The sequence below is a fragment of the Hordeum vulgare genome, chromosome 6H (genome assembly GCF_904849725.1).
Source record: "Hordeum vulgare subsp. vulgare chromosome 6H, MorexV3_pseudomolecules_assembly, whole genome shotgun sequence".
Lineage (NCBI taxonomy): Eukaryota > Viridiplantae > Streptophyta > Magnoliopsida > Poales > Poaceae > Hordeum > Hordeum vulgare.
In genome coordinates, this window is record NC_058523.1 from 388,087,606 (window position 1) to 388,106,250 (window position 18,645).

The 18,645-nt window shown below is 44.8% G+C and overlaps 1 protein-coding gene across 1 annotated transcript; it reads right to left on the reverse strand.

Moving 5' to 3' along the window:
- Positions 1–1,305: 1,305 nt before the first annotated feature.
- On the reverse strand, positions 1,306–2,578 carry LOC123402455 (putative GEM-like protein 8). Its single transcript, XM_045096381.1, has 3 exons — positions 2,267–2,578; positions 2,071–2,139; positions 1,306–1,970 (listed from the first exon to the last, which is right to left on the reverse strand). The coding sequence occupies exons 1-3, from the start codon at positions 2,433–2,435 to the stop codon at positions 1,519–1,521; spliced, it is 690 nt and encodes a 229-aa protein (XP_044952316.1). The 5' UTR covers positions 2,436–2,578; the 3' UTR covers positions 1,306–1,518.
- Positions 2,579–18,645: the final 16,067 nt, after the last annotated feature.

An 18,645-nucleotide genomic window follows, 5' to 3' on the forward strand; every position in this document is an offset into this window, starting at 1 on the left:
AACCGGAAACCGGCGGGCTCGACGGTCTTTAAGCTTAGCGGACCATTTCACAATCAAACCAGTGAAAACCGGTGAACCACCCAATTTTTTTGGAAAAAACCAGCCACTGGGTAATAAAACCAGACCGGTTGAGCTAGAAAATTATCAGCCATAGAAAAATGTATTTGCAAGCAAAATGATTCAAACCTGCACCCTCTATCTATGTGCCAAAGCGGCTATACCTGGCCTAATGACCAACTGGGCTATGATTAGTTGTTGTACAAATGAAAAAATACACTACTTGACCTTTATTCAGTTAGAAAATTGTGTCCACCAAACCAACATTGAATCGAACGAACCGGCGGTCCAACCGATGAAAACCTGAACCACGAGGCTCACCCGTTCGATTGTCGGTTCGGTTTTTAAAACTATGGTTCGGTTCAACCATAGAAATAGCCTACCCGATCACATACACCTTAGAGCATCTCCATCCACGGCCCAAGAACGCCCTTACAAGTGCCTTTTTAACCGTCGACGCTAAAAAAAATCACCCAGTCGCACCCCCAGGACGTCGTGTTGCGTCGGATTTGACCAAAACTAGCCTCGACGATCCCAGGCCAAACCCAGCCCCCGAGGACGCTTGGGGCGACCAACGCTATTTTTGCATGCATAAACCCCATCAATCAGCCTCTCTTCTCTTTATCTCTCTCCTCTATTTTTGTACTAGGTCTATCATGTGCATGCAAAAAGAAATTTTTTTCTCTCTCCATCTTTCTCTTCGTGTGGCAGGCTGGGATGGGACGCGGCAACCCGAGCCCTCTCAAGCCGTTTTTTCACCGATTGGCCTCAGGGGGCGCCTAACGTCTGCAGATGCTCTTAGGAAGCGGCGATCATCCCTCGCAGCCAACGAAACTATCTTGTGCCAATGGAGTAGCCGGTGCGTGCCATCCGAAGCAATGGACCGGAGTCGTGGAGCTTGAAGACCAACAAAGTCATCACAAATGTGTCACTATGGTTGGGAAAGTATCCTCCCATTAAAAATGTACTTATGTCTTAATGAGACAAGAGGATGTTTAAACCTGAGATTTAATCTTTATGAGTTGAGCGGGTACAAGTACAACCATCGTCCTAACCATAAACCATTGACCACAAGTTGGATCGTATTTTTTCACGATGCAGAGTTCCCATGTATGTCTTTTTTTTTTCCTTTAAAACAAATTTACGTATGCATTGGTGTATAATGGTATTTGTGCGTTCAAGTACATAGTTCAACTGTATCATGTCCAAAAATTTATATGGCACATGCAGAGCAATCAGTTTTCGTCATTTTTACCAAGAAAATAAATAATTTCCATTCAGACCAAGTTCCTCGGTCCTACAGACAGAAGTTGCAATAGGCACACATCTGTAAATTCCAATCTGAAAGAGGAAGGAACGTGCTCTCATCAAAAAATGGTGGAGCAGAGGTTCTCGGCTGCTTGCGCCCCAACAAGACGTTGCGGCAGGAAGCCCACAGACCTTCACTTTTATCTACCGCCATCACAGCTCGGACGAGATGACCTGCTGCATGTACTTGCAGCACCTCTGGTAGCTGACGAAGCCCATGAACCAGAACTCGAAGCCGTCCACGGTGGCCATGTGTATGTACTTCTGCTCGGGGTTCTCGGCGTTCTCGCTCGGCTGCACCTTCTTGATCCTCCCCAGCGGCACCACCACCTTGTACGGCACCCGAGCTACGTCGCCGGCCGGCGAGGTGACGGTGAGGGACCGGTCGCTGCGGAAGGCGATCTTCCTGGTGGAGACGAAGAGCATCCCGGCGATGGGCCCGCTGGTGGTGTAGAGGTAGCACTGCAGCGCCTTCACCAGCCGCTCGCCCTTGTCGGCCGAGAAGGCCTGCCGGAACACCCGCTCCACGCCGCCGGCCTGCAGGATCCTCGCGCCCAGGCTGAGCTTCCCCTTCACCGTCTCCGACAGCTTCGGCCCCAAGGTCACTGCACGCACCAACAGGAACGCGACATACTCGTCAGCACACTGCCCGTTTTCCATTTGGAATGTAGTACCCGAGTTTCTGGTTTCCGAACGCCGACTCACCGTGGTCCCTGAAGCCTTGAGCGCGCCTGCCCAGCTTGTTCACCCAATGGATCACCTGGCCCTTGCTACCTGAAACCAGATACCAACTTATCCATCAGCGTCCGATCATCCGATAGGTAAACAGTATGTGACAGGCCATCCATGGACGGCATCGATGGCAGGGAGGGGGAGAACATCTGATGCATGGAAGACGTACTGTGCTTGTAGCCGAAGGACGCGTAGGGGCTGGGGTGGGTCAACGAGACGGCGAGGCGATCGCCGTCCTTCTTGACCGCCCCAGCGCCTCTCGTGGTCGCCTCCTCCAAGGCGTACGCCTTGGAGGTCACAGGCACTCCGATCACATGGCCGCAGCTGGACTTCCTCATGGTGAATTCTCTGAGCGTGCGTGTGAGAGAGGGAGAGGTAGGAGAGGGAGAGAGGAAGGGGAGGGGTAGACCGAGCGGCAGAGGCCCGTTTTATAGGGTGCGGGGGGCGATGAAATCTGGAGCGAAAGGCGCGCAGGGGATCCGCGTCGAGTCAGCACCGGCTCATCGGCGCCAGAAAAGCAGAGGTTCTTCACGTTGGCCAAAAGGCTTAACGTGGGGCTGTGTCATCCGCTCCGATCGTGCGCGCGCCAGGGGAGGGGTCGATCCGGCGGCCAACCGGCGGGGCGGGGAGGCCTTGCTACGATGTCGATGGATGGTGATTTGTCTACGTCGGCCGCAGGGAGGCCACTTTGGAAGGCAAGGGCAGGCAGCCCATGTGCTCGCACAATCTTTGGCGCCGGGTTACAGGAAAAGATGGTAGTATGTGGGGCGTAAAGGAGGAGCTAGGCCCAGGGATCTTAGTATATGCAGATACGGATAATCTATGGCTCGGGACTGGTACCTACCGGTAGCCAACTTTCCTTGGGAACGAACATTTCGGCTTCGGAACCTAGAAGAAGCTACTAGTGGCACTCATACGAACAGGGCAACATGCTTTTAGCCAAGTATATGCATGCATCTCATGATTCAATAGAAATGTGTGCAGTGCTGGCTGAAATCGTCTTGTGCGGGGTATGTGACTTGGGAAATATCACATCAAAACCAACGACATTCGATGGAGATCGATGAAAATCACGCAGAAACGACGTTTTGAAGTTTTGAAGAAAACTTCAAAAATACATCAAGTGTTAAGAGGGTGATGTTCTATTGGCACGCCAACTTTCAAATTGAAATACATAATGGGCACAAAAACGACATTGTGAAGTTTAAAAAATATATAAAGAAAAAAGGGATGTTAACATGGTGATGTTTTATTGTCCTGTAAAATTTCAAAGTGAAATACATTAGGGGGACAAAAACGATATTTTAAAGTTCAAAACCTATATAAATAGAAAAGGGATGTTAACAGGGTGATGTTTTATTGCGATGCAAAATTTTAAATTGAAATACATTAGAGACACAAAACGACATTTTAATATTAAATAAATATATAAATAAAAAAGGGATGTTAACAGGGTGATGTTTTATTGCGATACAAAATTTTAAATTGAAATACATTAGGGGATGTGAGCTATGAAAAAACTACAAATTTGACATTACTATTATTTTTCATAACTCGTAGTAGTTGTGGCAGTCTAGCCGACCATGAAAGTGCAACTCATCGTTGGTGTTGGGGGTGTGGGAGGAAAATGGTCGTGCAGAGAGGGGAGCTCCACTGTTGGTGTCCATGCGGAGGCGTGGGGTCCCCTCCCATCCGTTGCTGGTGCCTCGGATGGGAAGGTTTTCGTTCTCCTTCGGTGTTGATCGCGGTGTGCCTTCTGCAGCATCGTTCCTCACCGAGTGGGCCAGATCTACGCTCCATCGACCCGTCATCGGGCGGGTGGGGTGCAACAGGAATTCGAGGTCTGGGTGGCGGAAGGTAGCCCGGGTGGCTTGCGGCACATCAATGTCCTGTTTTCTGGCATGTTAAGTGGCTTCTTCAGTTCTTTGGCGGTGACTCTAGGGTAGTGGGTATGGTGGTGCCCTTGCGGCGGGTGGCACCGTGCAGGTGATCTTGGTCTATCTTGGCCATGTGGGTGGCAAGACAATCCATATAGTTGCCACTTGTTGATGCGAGGTGGCGTCTGTTGGGGAACGTTGCATGGAAAACAAAAAAATTTCTACGCAAACGAAGACCTATCATGGTGATGTTCATCTACGAGAGGAGATTAGATCCACATACCCTTGTAGATCGCTAAGTAGGAAGCGTTAAGAAACGCGGTTGATGTAGTGGTACAACTTTGTGATTCAAATCGTTTCCGATCCAGCGCCGAACGGACGGCACCTCCACGTTCAGCACACGTATAGCTCGATGATGATCTTGGCCATCTTGATCCAGCAAGAGAGACGGAGAAGTAGATGAGTTCTCCGGCAGCGTGACGGCGCGCCGGTGTTGGTGATGATCTATTCCTGCAGGGCTCTGCCCGAGCTCCGCAGAAATCTAATCCAGAGGAAGAACTATGAGGTGTAGGTTTGAGTTGCACGTGGCAAAGTTGTATCTCAAACATCCCTAAACCTCAAGTATATATAGGAGGAAAAAAGGGGTGGGGCAAGCCCTTAGGGCGCCGGCCAAGAAGGCCTCCTTGGGTCGGCCGACTTGGGGAAGGGAGGAGTCCTTCTCCAATCCCACTTGGATTATGACTCCTTCCTTATTTTCCCGCCTCTTTTGGATTTTCTACTTTTTCCTCATGGGCTTTCCTTGGATGACTTGTCAGCCCATTATACCTTATTGTGCATCCAATAAACCCACGTGGACCCCTTGGGGCATGGTGGGCCCACCCAGTGGGCCCCCGAAACCCATTCGTTACTCCCGGTACACTACCGGCGATGCCCGAAAACTTTCCGGAATCAAAACACCAAGTTCCTATATATCAATCTTCATTTCCGGACCATTCCGGAAACCCTCGTGACGTCGCTGATCTCATCCGAGACTCCGAACAACCTTCGGTCACCAACACATATAACTCAACTAAACTAAAACGTCACCGAACCTTAAGTGTGCAGACCGTGCGGGTTTGAGAACTAGTAGACATGACCCGAGACACTCCCCGGTCAATATCCAATAGCGGGACCTAGATGTCCATATTGGATCCTACATATTCTACGAGATCTTATCGGTTGAACCTCTGTGCCAAGGATTCATATAATCCCGTATAACATTCCCTTTGTCCTTACGTATGTTACTTGCCCGAGATTTGATCGTCGGTATCCCTATACCTATTTTAATCTCGTTACCGACAAGTCTCTTTACTCGTTCCGTAACACAAGATCCCGTGACTTACACTTGAGTCACATTGCTTGCAAGGCTTGTATGTGATTTGTATTACCGAGTGGGCCCCGAGATACCTCTCTATCACACGGAGTGACAAATCCTAGTCTTGATCCATGCTAACTCAACGGACACCTTCGGAGATACCTGTAGAGCACCTTTATAGTCACCCAGTAATGTTGTGACGTTTGATACACACAAGGTATTCCTCCGGTGTCAGTGAGTTACATGATCTCATGGTCATAGGAATGAATACTTGACACGCGGAAAACAATAGCAACAAAATGACACGATCACATGCTACGTTCATAGTTTGGGTCTAGTCCATCACTTGATTCTCGTAATGATGTGACCCATTATCAAGCGACAACACTTGTCTACTGTGATGAAACCTTGACCATCTTTGATCAACGAGCTAGTCAACTAGAGGCTTACTAGGGACACTGTTTTGCCTATGTATCCACACATGTATTTGAGTTTCCATCAATACAATTATAGCATGGATAATAAACGATTATCACGAACAAAGAAATATAATAATAACTAATTTATTATTGCCTCTAGGGCATATTCCCAACAGTCTCCCACTTGCACTAGAGTCAATAATTTAGTTCACATCAGTATGTGATTTTAACGAATCCAACACCCATATAGTTCTGGGGTTTGATCATGTCTTGCTTGTGAGAGAGGTTTTAGTCAACGGGTCTGAACCTTTCAGATTTAAGTGTGCTTTACAAATCTCTATGTCATCCTGTAGGTGCTGCTACGAATGTGCTATTTGGAAATTTTCCAAATGACTGCTCCACTATACGAATCCGTTTTACTACTTAGAGTTATTCGGATTAGTGTCAAAGCTTGCATCAACGTAACCCTTTACGACGAACTCTTTAATCACCTCCATAATCGAGAAAGATTCCTTAATCCATTAGTTACTGAGGATAACTTTGACCGTTGTTCAGTAATTCAATCCTGGATCACTCTTTGTACCCCTTGACAGACTCATGGCAAGGCACACATCAGGTGCGGTACACAACATGGCATACTTTAGAGCCTACGACTAAGGCATAGGGGACGACCTTCGTCCTTTCTCTTTCTTCTACCGTGGTCGGGCTTTGAGTCTTACTCAAATTCACACACTACAACACAGCCAAGAACTCCTTCTTTGCTGATCTACTTTGAGCTCCTTCAAAAACCTGTCAAGGCATGTATTTCATTGAAAGTTATATTAAGCGTTTTGATCTATCTTTATAGACCTTGATGCTCAATGTTCAAGTAGCTCTATCTAGGTTTTCCTTTGAAAAACTCCTTTCAAACAACCCTTTATGCTTTACAGAAATTCTACATTACTTCCAATCAACAATATGTCAACCACATATACTTATTAGAAATTCTATAGTGCTCCCACTCACTTCTTTGGAAATACAAGTTCATCATAAACCTTGTATAAACCCAAAAGCTTTGATTATCTCATCAAAGAGTATATTCCAACTCCGAGATGGTTGCACCAGTCCATAGAAGGATCCCTGGAGCTTGCATACTTGTTAGCATCCCCGAAAAAACCTTTTGGTTGTATCACATAGAACCTTTCCTCAAGGAAACCGTCGAAGAAACAATGTTTTGACATCCTATGTGCAATATTTCACAAACAATGCAGCAACTGCTAACATAATTCCAACAGATTTTTAGCATCGCTATGAGTGAGAAAGTCACATCATAGTCAACTCTTTGAACTTGTCGGAAACATCTTTGCGACAAGTCGAGCTTTTCTTAATGGTGACTTTTCACCATCATCGTCCGTCTTCCTTTTAAAGATCCATCTTTACTTAATAGTCTTACGACCATCAAGTAGTTCTTCTAAAGTCTACACTTTTTTTTCATACATGGATCCTCTCTCGGATTTCATGGCCTCCAGCCATTTGCCGGAATCCGGGCCCACCATCGCTTCTCCATAGCTCGTAGGTTCATTGTTGTTCAACAACATGACCTCCAAGACAGGGTTACCATACCATTCTGTAATAGTACGCGACCTTGTCGACCTACGAGGTTTGTAGTAACTTGATCCGAAGCTTAATGATCACCATCATCAGTTTCCACTTCAATTGGTGTAGGCGCCACAGGAACAACTTCCTGCGCCCTGCTACACACTGGTTGAAGTGACGGTTCAACAACCTCATCAAGTTCCACCACCCTCCCATTCAATTCTTTCCAGAGAAACCTTTCCTCGAGAAAGGACCCGTTTCTAGAAACAAACACTTTGCTTCCGAATCTGAGAGAGGAGATGTACCCAACTGTTTTGGATATCCTATGAAGATGCATTTATCCGCTTTGGGTTCGAGCTTATCAAACTGAAACTTTTTCACATAAGCGTCGTAGCCCCAAACTTTCAAGAAACGACAACCCGGGTTTCTCCAAACCATAGTTCATACTGTGTCTTCTCAAGGGAAATACACGGTGCCCTATTTAAAGTGAATGTGTTTGTCTCTAATGCATAACCCATAAACGATAGTGGTAATTCGATAAGAGACATCATAGTATGCACTATATCCAATAGGGCGCGTCTATGACGTTCGGACACACCATCACACTATGGTGTTCTTAGGTGGCATGAATTGCGAAACAATTTCCACATTGTCTTAACCGTGTACCAAAACTCGCAACTCATATATTCATCTCCATGATCACATCGTAGACAGCTTATCCTCTTGTCACGATGATCTTCGCTCTGAAATAGCTTTGAACTTTTCAATATTTCAGACTTGTGATTCATCAAGTAAATACTCATGTATCTACTCAAATCATCAGTGAAGTAAGAACATAACGATATCCACTGCGTGCCTCAGCACTCATTGGACTGCACACATAAAAAATGTATTACTTCCAACAAGTTACTTTCTTGTTCCATGTTGTACGATTTGCATGTCTCAAGTGATTCAAAAATCAAGTGAGTCCAAACGATCCATCTGCATGGATTTTCTTCATGCGTTTGTACCAACAGGTATGGTTTGCATGTCTCAGACGTTTCAAAAATGAGTAAGTATAAAGATCCATGAGCATGGAGCTTCTTCATGCATTTTACACCAACATGATTCAAGTGGCAGTGCCACAAGTAAGTGGTACTATCATTATTACTTTGTATCTTTTGGTATCAATATTATGAACATGTGTAGCACTACGATCTAGATTCAATAAACCATTGAAGGTAATTATTTAAGTAAATAAAATAACCATTATTCTCTTTAAATGAATAACAGTATTGCAATAAACACGATCCAATCATGTTCATGTTCAACGCAAACACCAAATAACAATTATTTAGGTTTAACTCCAATCCCGATGGTAGAGGGAGTGTGCGATGTTTTGATCACATCAACCTTGGAAATACTTCCAACACGTATCGTCACCTCGCTTTTAGCTAGTCTCTGTTTATTTCATAGCTTTTATTTCGAGTTACTAATCACTTAGCAACCGAACCGGTATCTAATACCCTCGTGCTACTAGGAGTACTAGTAAAGTACACATCAATATCATGTATATCAAATAAACTTCTGTCGACTTTGCCAGCCTTCTCATCTACAAAGTATCTAGGGTAGTTCCGTCTCAGTGACCTTTTTCCTCATAACAGAAGCACTTAGTCTCGGGTTTGGGTTCAACCCTGGGTTTCTTCACTAGAGCAGCAACTGGTTTGTCGTTTCATGAAGTATCCCTTCTTGCCCTTGCCCTTCTTGAAACTAGTGGTTTTACTAACCATCAACAATTGATGCTCCTACTTGATTTCTACTTTCGCAGTGTCAAACATTGCGAATCGCTCAAGGATCATCATATCTATCCTTGACATGTTATAGTTCATCACTAAGCTCTAGCAGCTTGGTGGCAGTGACTTTGGAGAACCATCACTATCTCATCTGGAAGATTAACTCCCACTTGATTCAAGCGACTGTTGCACTCAGAGAATCTGAGCACATGCTCAACGATTGAGCTTTTCTCCTTTTACTTTGTAGACAAAGAATCTTGTCGGAGGTCACATACCTCTGAACAAGGGCACGAGCATGAAATACCAATTTCATCTCTAAGAACATCTTATATGTTCTGCGACGTTTAAAAAACGTCTTCAGTGCCTCAATTCTAAGCTGTTAAGTATTACACACTGAACTATCACGCAGTCATCAAAACGTGTATGTCAGATGTTCGCAACATCCACAGACGACGCTCGAGGTGCAGCACACCGAGCGGTGCATTAAGGACATAAACCTTCTGCGTAGCAATGAGGACAATCCTCGATTCACGGACTCAGTCCGCAAAGTTGCTACTATCATGTTTCAACTAAATTTTCTCGAGGAACATATACAAAACAGTAGAGCTAGAGCGCAAGCTACAACATAATTCGCAAAGACCTTTGACTATGTTCATGATAATTAGAGTTTAACTAGTAAAATTATCGATAAACTCCCACTCAAAAAATACATCCCTCTAGTCATTTGAGTGGTGCATGATCCAAATTCACTAAGTCAAGTCCGATCATCACGTGAGTTGAGTATAGTTTCAGTGGTAAACATCTCTATGTTAATCATATCAACTATACGATTCATGCTCGACCTTTAGGTCTCTTGTGTCCCGAGGCCATGTCAGCACATGCTAGGCTCCTCAAGTTTAACATGAGTGTTCCGCATGTGCAACTGTTTTGCACCCATTGTATGTGAACGTTGAGTTTATCACACCTGATCATCACGTGGTGTCTCGAAACGACGAACTGTCGCAACGGTGCACAGTCGGGGAGAACACAATTTTATATTGAAATTTTGGTGAGGGATCACCTTATAATGCTACCGTCGTTCTAATCAAGATAAGGTGCATAAAAGGATTAACATCACATGCAATTCATAAGTGACATGATATGGCCATGATCTTGTGCTTCTTGATCTCCATCACCAAAGCACCGGCATGATCTTCTTGTCACTGGCGCCACACCATGATCCCCATCATCATGATCTCCATCATCGTGCCGCCATCGAGGTTGTCGTGCTATCTATGCTATGACTACTAAAGCCTAGCAATATAGTAAACGCATCTGCAAACACAAACGTTAGTTTAAAGACAACCCTATGGCTCCTACCGGTTGCCGTAGCATCGACGTGCAAGTCGATATTAAATATTACAACATGATCATCTCATACATCCAATATATCACATCATGTCTTTGGCCATATCACATCACAAGCATACCCTGCAAAAACAAGTTAGACGTCCTCTAATTTGTTGTTGCATGTTTTACATGGCTGCTATGGGTATCTAGTATGATCGCATCTTACTTACGCAAACACCACAACGGTGATGTGCAAATTGCTATTTAACGTCTCTACAAGGACCGCCTCGGTCAAATCCAATTCAACTAAAGTTGAAGAAACAGGCACCCGCCAGTCATCTTTATGCAACGAGTTGCATGTTGGTCGATGAAACCAGTCTCTCGTAATCGTACGAGTAATGTCGGTCCGGGCCGCTTCAATCCAACAATACCGCTGAATCGAGAAAAGACTAAGGAGGGAAGAAAATCGAACATCAACGCCCACAAAAACTTTTGTGTTCTACTCGAGATAACATCTACGCATTAACCTAGCTCATGATACCACTGTTGGGGAACGTTTCATGGGAAACAAAAATTTTCCTACGCACACGAAGACCTATCATGGTGATGTTCATCTACAAGAGGAGATTAGATCGACATACGCTTGTAGATCGCTAAGCGGGAAGCGTTAAGAAACGTGGTTGATGTAGTGGTACAACTTCGTGATTCAAATCATCGTCGTCTCACGATCCGTCCCAGGATCTAGCGCCGAACGGACGGCACCTCCGCGTTCTACACACGTACAACTCGATGACGATCTCGTCCTTCTTGATCCAGCAAGAGAGATGGAGAAGTAGATGCGTTCTCCGGCAGTGTGACGGTTGGTGATGATCTATTCCTACAGGGCTCCGCCCGAGCTCCGCAGAAATCTAATCTATAGCAAGAACTATGAGGTGTAGGTTTGAGTTGCACATGGTAAAGTTGTGTCTCAAACAGCCCTAAACCTCAAGTACATATAAGAGGGGCCAAAGGGTGGGGAAAGCCCTTAGGGTGCCGGCCAAGAAGGCCTCCTTGGGTCGGCCGACTTGGGGAAGGGAGGAGTCCTTCTCCAATCCCACTTGGATTAGGACTCCTTCCTTATTTTCCCACCTCTTTTGGATTTTCCACTTTTTCCTCATGGGATTTCCTTGGATGACTTTGTCAGCCCATTGTACCTTATTGTGCATGCAATAAGCCCATCCGGAACCCATTCGTCACTCCCCGTACACTGCCGGCAATGCCCGAAAACTTTTCGGAATCCAAACACCAACTTCCCATATATCAATCTTCGTTTCCGGACCATTCCGGAAACCCTCGTGACATTCGTGATATCATCCGGGACTCCGGACAACCTTCGGTCACCAACACATATAACTCAACTAAACTAAAACGTCACAGAACCTTAAGTGTGCATACCCTGCGGGTTCGATCACTATGTATACATGAGCCGAGATAGTCCCCGGTCAATATCCAATAGCGGGACCTGGATGTCCATATTGGATCCTACATATTCTACGAAGATCTTATCGGTTGAACCTCTGTGCCAAGGATTCATATAACCCCGTATAACATTCCCTTTGTCCTTCGATATATTACTTGCCCGAGATTTTATCGTCGGTATCCCTATACCTATTTTAATCTCGTTACTGGTAAGTCTCTTTACTCGTTCTGTAACACAAGATCTCGTGACTTACGCCTGAGTCACATTGCTTGCAAGGCTTGTATGTGATGTTGTATTACTGAGTGGGCCCCGAGATACCTCTCCGTCACACGGAGTGACAAATCCCAGTCTTGATCCATGCTAACTCAACGGACACCTTCGGAGATACCTGTAGAGCACCTTTATAGTCACCCAATAACGTTGTGACATTTGATACACACAAGGTATTCCTCCGGTGTCAGTGAGTTACATGATCTCATGGTCATATGAATGAATACTTGACACGCAGAAAACAATAGCAACAAAATGACACGATCACATGCTACGTCATAGTTTGGGTCTAGTCCATCACATGATTCTCCTAATGATGTGATCCCGTTATCAAGCAACAACACTTGTCTATGGTCAGGAAACCTTGACCATCTTCGATCAACGAGCTAGTCAACTAGAGGCTTACTAGGGACAATGCTTTGTCTATGTATCCACACATGTATTTGAGTTTCCAATAAATACAATTATAGCATGGATAATAAACGAATATCACGAACAAAGAAATATAATAATAACTAATTTATTATTCCCTCTAGGGCATATTTCCAATAGCGTCAAGGCTACTCATTGCCCATTTTCAGGCGTTTGTCTTCTTCCAAAACCGTCCAACTAGATGACGCTATTGGGCTTCTAGGCTCGGGGTGAAAACCCATGTCCGACTTGTTGGACCACACAGTGGCGGTGCTACGGTGTTTTTCCCTTCTTGGAGTCTCCATCTTGTGAGCAAGGTCCCTACTTGTCGGTGATTGGAGTTTGGTTGTGGACCATAGATTCTTCTTTTCATGTTGATGGGTCCGTGACCGCGACGGCGATGCTCTCATAGAATGCTAGTGCAACGAGGAGCTTTGTTTGAATGACTCACCTTGGGATCTCCTGATCTATTTACGACCAGGCTCTAGGGTGAGCGTCTTAAAGGTTTGGCAGTGCAGTGCCCTTAGATCCAGGGCAAGGGTCAAGGACGCTCCTTTCGGTGATGGAGCTGGTTTGCGTGGTCGCATTTGACTTCTAGGTGTCTTTGGTTCCCTGTAACCCCAACTGTGGGCACTGCCACCTTCTCTCTCGCTTGCCCCTGCCGACCCAAACTAACGTCAATCCATCTTATCATCGCATGCTCCAACCATTGTCCCCTTCCTTTCTGGAGCAGCACCGCTCCATTACGTCATCCTCATGTTCCTAGCTCTTTTTCTAGAGGAAGTACATCATGTCGCTCCACCATCGACATTGTTTCTTTTAACGCGACGAGCCACAATGATGAACCCATTCGACGTGTCGACTGGCTCCATCCCTTCAAAGTGAACCTCACAACCAAAGGAATTTGTGAGAGACGCCTCCATTCAACGCCATTGTCCCCATCTTCATTATTTTCAATGACCGATTATTACCGCATCAATCTACTGGTTTGCCGTATCCAACCCTCCTTACCTGCACCCTACAGTCCATGGAGGTCTTATGAAGTCTTCTCCACCCTCCTCGAGGAGGCACACATCTCCCAAGCTGCTCCTCGACGTTGTCCCACTCCACGGCATGCTGCAGTCTTTAAGGAATCCATTGCAGTGCACCTGTCGCTGCTACTACAAGTAGACAACGTCGTTTCCACCCTGCAACCCGATGGTTACCTTTGATCCAGTTTCAGATATAGTCAGTTTCCCTTTTTCCAAGAGGTGGACCTAAGTTCTTGAACCCACGAGAAGCTTTGCTACATAGAAGTTGATTTCCTCAAACACTTGTCAACCAATAGTTCCAGTTCCTCATACGAAGTACACATATGAAGAAAAACTAATAAGGAAAATAAGGCAGGGCATGAGGTTTTACATGCAGTCGTATACTTGCGCATGGGATCCTATCTAGGTATAAACATGGCTCTGGTAGATATTGTTACATGTACGTAGTTAATGTGTTGTTTGTGGGGGTTGCGTCTAAATGACTCCACAACCAACATGTCACCGCACCGTGCAAACCAAGACCCTTACCCTCGCTGGGTTATCTCATTATTAATGAGTAATCCAGACCGATGAATTGAGTATGTAATGATTCCACGATTTATACCCTAGAAAATAGTTTTCAATTATCATACTAATCTTACTATCACCGACGTTAAGTATGTCATTTTGCTACACTTGACCTCTACTTAATTGTTCCTCGGAATTCTGGGTACTTACGGGACCTTTGAACAAAGTAGAAACAAGAGACAAGTCTGTTGTGTAACTGACTAACACTCTCTGGCAATAGCTAGACGAATGATGATTCTGTGACAACAAACCTTCCCTTGCAACGGCACCAGAAGAATGCTGCTAGCACTCCCCGACAATGAAACTAGAAGAATGTTGTTGATGGCCCACCAGCGCATGGGTTCGCAGCAGTTTTCGAGGGTAGAGTATTCGACCCAAATTTGTTGGTACGCCAGACAGGAGGTGAGAGAATACTCTCGAGTATTAGCAGCTGAATTTGTCTGATTCAACCGCACGTGAAAGATTTGTATCTGCAAGCAAAGTAGTAACAACAAAGTAGTATGATAACAAAAGTGTCAGAAACGATCTGTTTACATGACAGACTATTTCTAACGATTGTATCAATGGCGCCAAGTTGCCTCGTTGATGGAAATTGTCAGTTCCCATCAACGACCAGTGAATCAAAATTGTAGCAGCAGTGTAACGAGTAATAGCAGCGGCAAGGAACATCAGTAGTGACAGCAGTAGCAAGTAGCAACAGTAGCAAGCGACAATAGTAGCAACAGTAGTAACAACAGAGCAAGACAAGTAACAGCAGCACAGCAAGACAAGTAACAGCAGCAGTAGGACAAACTCGTAGGCAATGGGTCGGTGATTTGTTTGGATGATATTCATCATGCAACAATTATAACACGGAGATATATGTGTCTAGGTCCCGTTCGTCAATGTGATGTAGGCATGCATTCCGTGTGTCGTCATACGTGCTTAGGGAAAATAACTTGCATGACATCTATTGTCCATCCCTCCCGTGGCAGCGGGATCCAAAAGGAAACTACGGGATATTAAGGTTCTCCTTTTAATAAAGAACCGGACCAACACATTAGCACTTGGTGAACAGATGAACTCCTCAAACTATGGTCATCACCGGGAGTGGTTCCGGTTATTATCAGTCCGGGGTTGCCGGATCATAACACATAGTAGGTAACTGCAACTTGCAAGATCGGATCTAAAACACACATATATTGGTGACAACATAATAATTTCAGATCTGAAATCATGGCACTCGGGCCCTAGTGACAAGCATTAAGCATGGCAAAGTAGTAGCAACATCAATCTCAGAACATAGTGGATACTAGGGATCAATCCCCATCAAAACTAACTCGATTACGTGATAGATCTCATCCTACTCATCACCGCCCAGCGAGCCTACGAATAGATTACTCACGAACGACGAAGAGCTTCATGGAATTGGAGAGGGAAGAAGGTTGATGATGACGATGGCGACGATTTCCCCTCTCCGGAGCCCAAAACGGACTCCAGATCTGCCCTCGAGATGAAGAACAGGTTGTGGCGATACCTCCGTATCGCAAACGCGATGAAATCTTCTCCTTTTATTTTTTCTGAGACGAAAGTGAACTTATAGAGCTGAAATTGGGGGCGGCAGAGCCGTGTGGGCCCCACAAGCTTGCCCATCGCCACTAGGGGGGGTGGCGGAGGCAGGGCTTGTGGCCCACTGGCCGACCCCCTCAGGTGGGTCTTTGCGCAGGTATTTTTCATATTTCCCAAAAATGCTCCCCGTAAATTTTTAGGACATTTGGAGAACTTTGATTTCTGCACAAAAATAACACCAAGGCAATTCTGCTGAAAACAGCGTCAGTCCAGGTTAGTTCCATTCAAATCATGCAAATTAGAGTCCAAAACAAGGGCAAGAGTTTGGAAAAGTAGATACGATGGAGACGTATCAACTCCCCCAAGCTTAAAACCTTGCTTGTCCTCAAGCAACTCAGTTGACAAACTGAGAGAGAAAGAAAAACTTTGACAAACTCTGTTTGATCTTGTTGTTGCAACTATGTCTAACTCATAACCAGAATTTCAGCAAGATCACAAGTTAACCACATAAGCAAGTGACACAATGGTCTGACGGTAAACTAAATCAATGGCATAATAAGCTAACGAGCAAATAATAATGAGTTCCAAATACCAACACTTCAAGCAAAACAAGCATGAAGCAACATGAATAGGTGGTATCTCGCTAGCTCTTTCTGAGACCGCAAAACATAAACGCAGAGCACTTTCAAAGATCAACGGCTGACTAAACATTGTAATTCATAGCAACGAAGATCCAGTCATAGTCATACTCAATATCAATCAAAAGCAAAACATAAAAATGACAGAGGTGCTCTCTATTTGGTGCTTATAGAAGAGGAGGATGACTCAAGAGGAAAATAAATAGACAGGCCCTTCGGAGAGGGAAGCATTGATTTGCAGAGGTGCCAGAGCTCAAGCTTTGAAAACATAGATAATAATTTTGGGTGGCATGCTTTCATTGTCAACACAATGACCAAGAGTTCTCAATATCTTCCGTGCTACTCATGCTATAGGCGGTTCCCAAATAGAAAAGTAAAGTTTTAACTCCCCCACCACCAATCAATCACACTCCACGGCTAGCCGAATCCTCGGGTACCATCCATACTAACATCAATCCGGGGGGAGTCTTGTTTTACAGTTATGTTTTCGATTTAAGCGTGGAACTGGGCATTCCAATTACTGACCCCTTTCTCGTGAATGACAATGAATAAACACATGTCGGAGATAACACTCCTAGCATGGAAGATACCAATAGCCCTCTGTCACCACATGAGTGGTTCAGGCATGCAAAACAGATTATTTCTTGACGATTTAGAGAATGGCACATGGAAATTTACTTGGAACGGCAGGTAGATACCGTAAAATAGGTAGGTATGGTGGACTCTCATGGAAAAACTTTTGGGTTTATGGAAGTGGATGCACAAGCAGTATTCCGCTTAGTACAAGTGAAGGCTAGCAAAAGACTGGGAAGCGACCAACTAGAGAGCGACAACAGTCATCAAAATGCAATGAGTTTGACTAACATTGAATTCAAGCATGAACAAGATATAAATCACCATGAACACGAACATCATAGAGGCTATGTTGATTTTGTTTCAACTACATGCATGAACATGTGCCAAGTCAAGCCACTTGAAACATTCAAAGGAGAATACCATCCTATCATACTACATCATAGTCATCTCAAAATCTATGTTGGCAATCAAGACAAACCATTATAAGCTCCTAGCTAAATAAGCATGGCATCAGAAACTATGATCTCTAAGTTGTCATTGCAAACATGGTTCTTTCACAACAAAGCTGAATCTGGGTCGACAAGCTAGTCATATTTACAAAAACAAAATAGATAGAGTTCATACCAGCTTTTCCAGTCTCAGTCACTTCATCATATATCGTCATTATTGCCTTTCACTTGCACGACCGAACATTTTGAACAATAATAAGAGTGCTCGTGCATTGGACTAAGCTGAATCTGCAGGCAAACACAAAGGAGAAGACAAAGTAATATGGCTCTTTGAAAGCTAAACAGGTATGCATGCAAGAACCACTAAACATTGTAACCAATATCTTCTACCTTGACCCCAAGAAAAAGAAAATTATTTACACGGGAAATCTCCCAACAAGCAAAAGAAGAAAGAAAAATCTTTTTGGGTTTTCTCAAAAGGACACAAAACAAGAAAACAAGAAAACAAAAATAAACTAGCAGGGATAATACAGTGGCAAAGTGTAAACACCGACTAACAAAGTGAGAGCATAAACATGAATGTAAATTCGGTGAGAACACGTACTCCCCCAAGCTTAGGCTTTTGGCCTAGCTTGGTCTACTCCCGTGGTGGGAAATCACCAGCTCTAGGATACTCCGGAGCAGACTGTGGATGCCACTGCTGTGTGAGCTCCTCTGGCCCCCACTGATAAACTGGCGTCTGGTACTCGACTGGCGGCTCGGGCACGAGCGCCTGTGGTTGGGCCAAGCCCCAATATGCGTAGATGTCCGAGGGCATAATAGTGTACCTGCCTGCATGAAGATCGAACAAAGAAGGAGCAGGCAAAGTAATAGTCTCTTGAGTACCCTGACTAAATACCAGATTATAAATCATCCGTCTACTAGCATCTCTATCCAGAAAATCATGGCGAACCATGCTGTCATAATCCAGATATTTTTCGGGAAGACGCATTTCTCCTTCCTCTCCCAGTCTAATGGGTATCTCAAAGTGTCTGGCAAGACGGGTAGCATAGATACCTCCATAGACGACACCCTTGGAATGGTTGATGTTCAACCGCTGGGCCACAATAGCACCTAGGCTGTAAGTCTTATCGTTATAAAGGCCTTTGCGCAAAACCGCAAGGTCTGGAGAACTAAGTGATCCAGCCTCCCCACGTCCAATCAAAATTTTTCCCACAAATAATGAGAAGTACCGAAGCACAGGAAAATGTATGCTAGCAATTCTAGCGCGAGA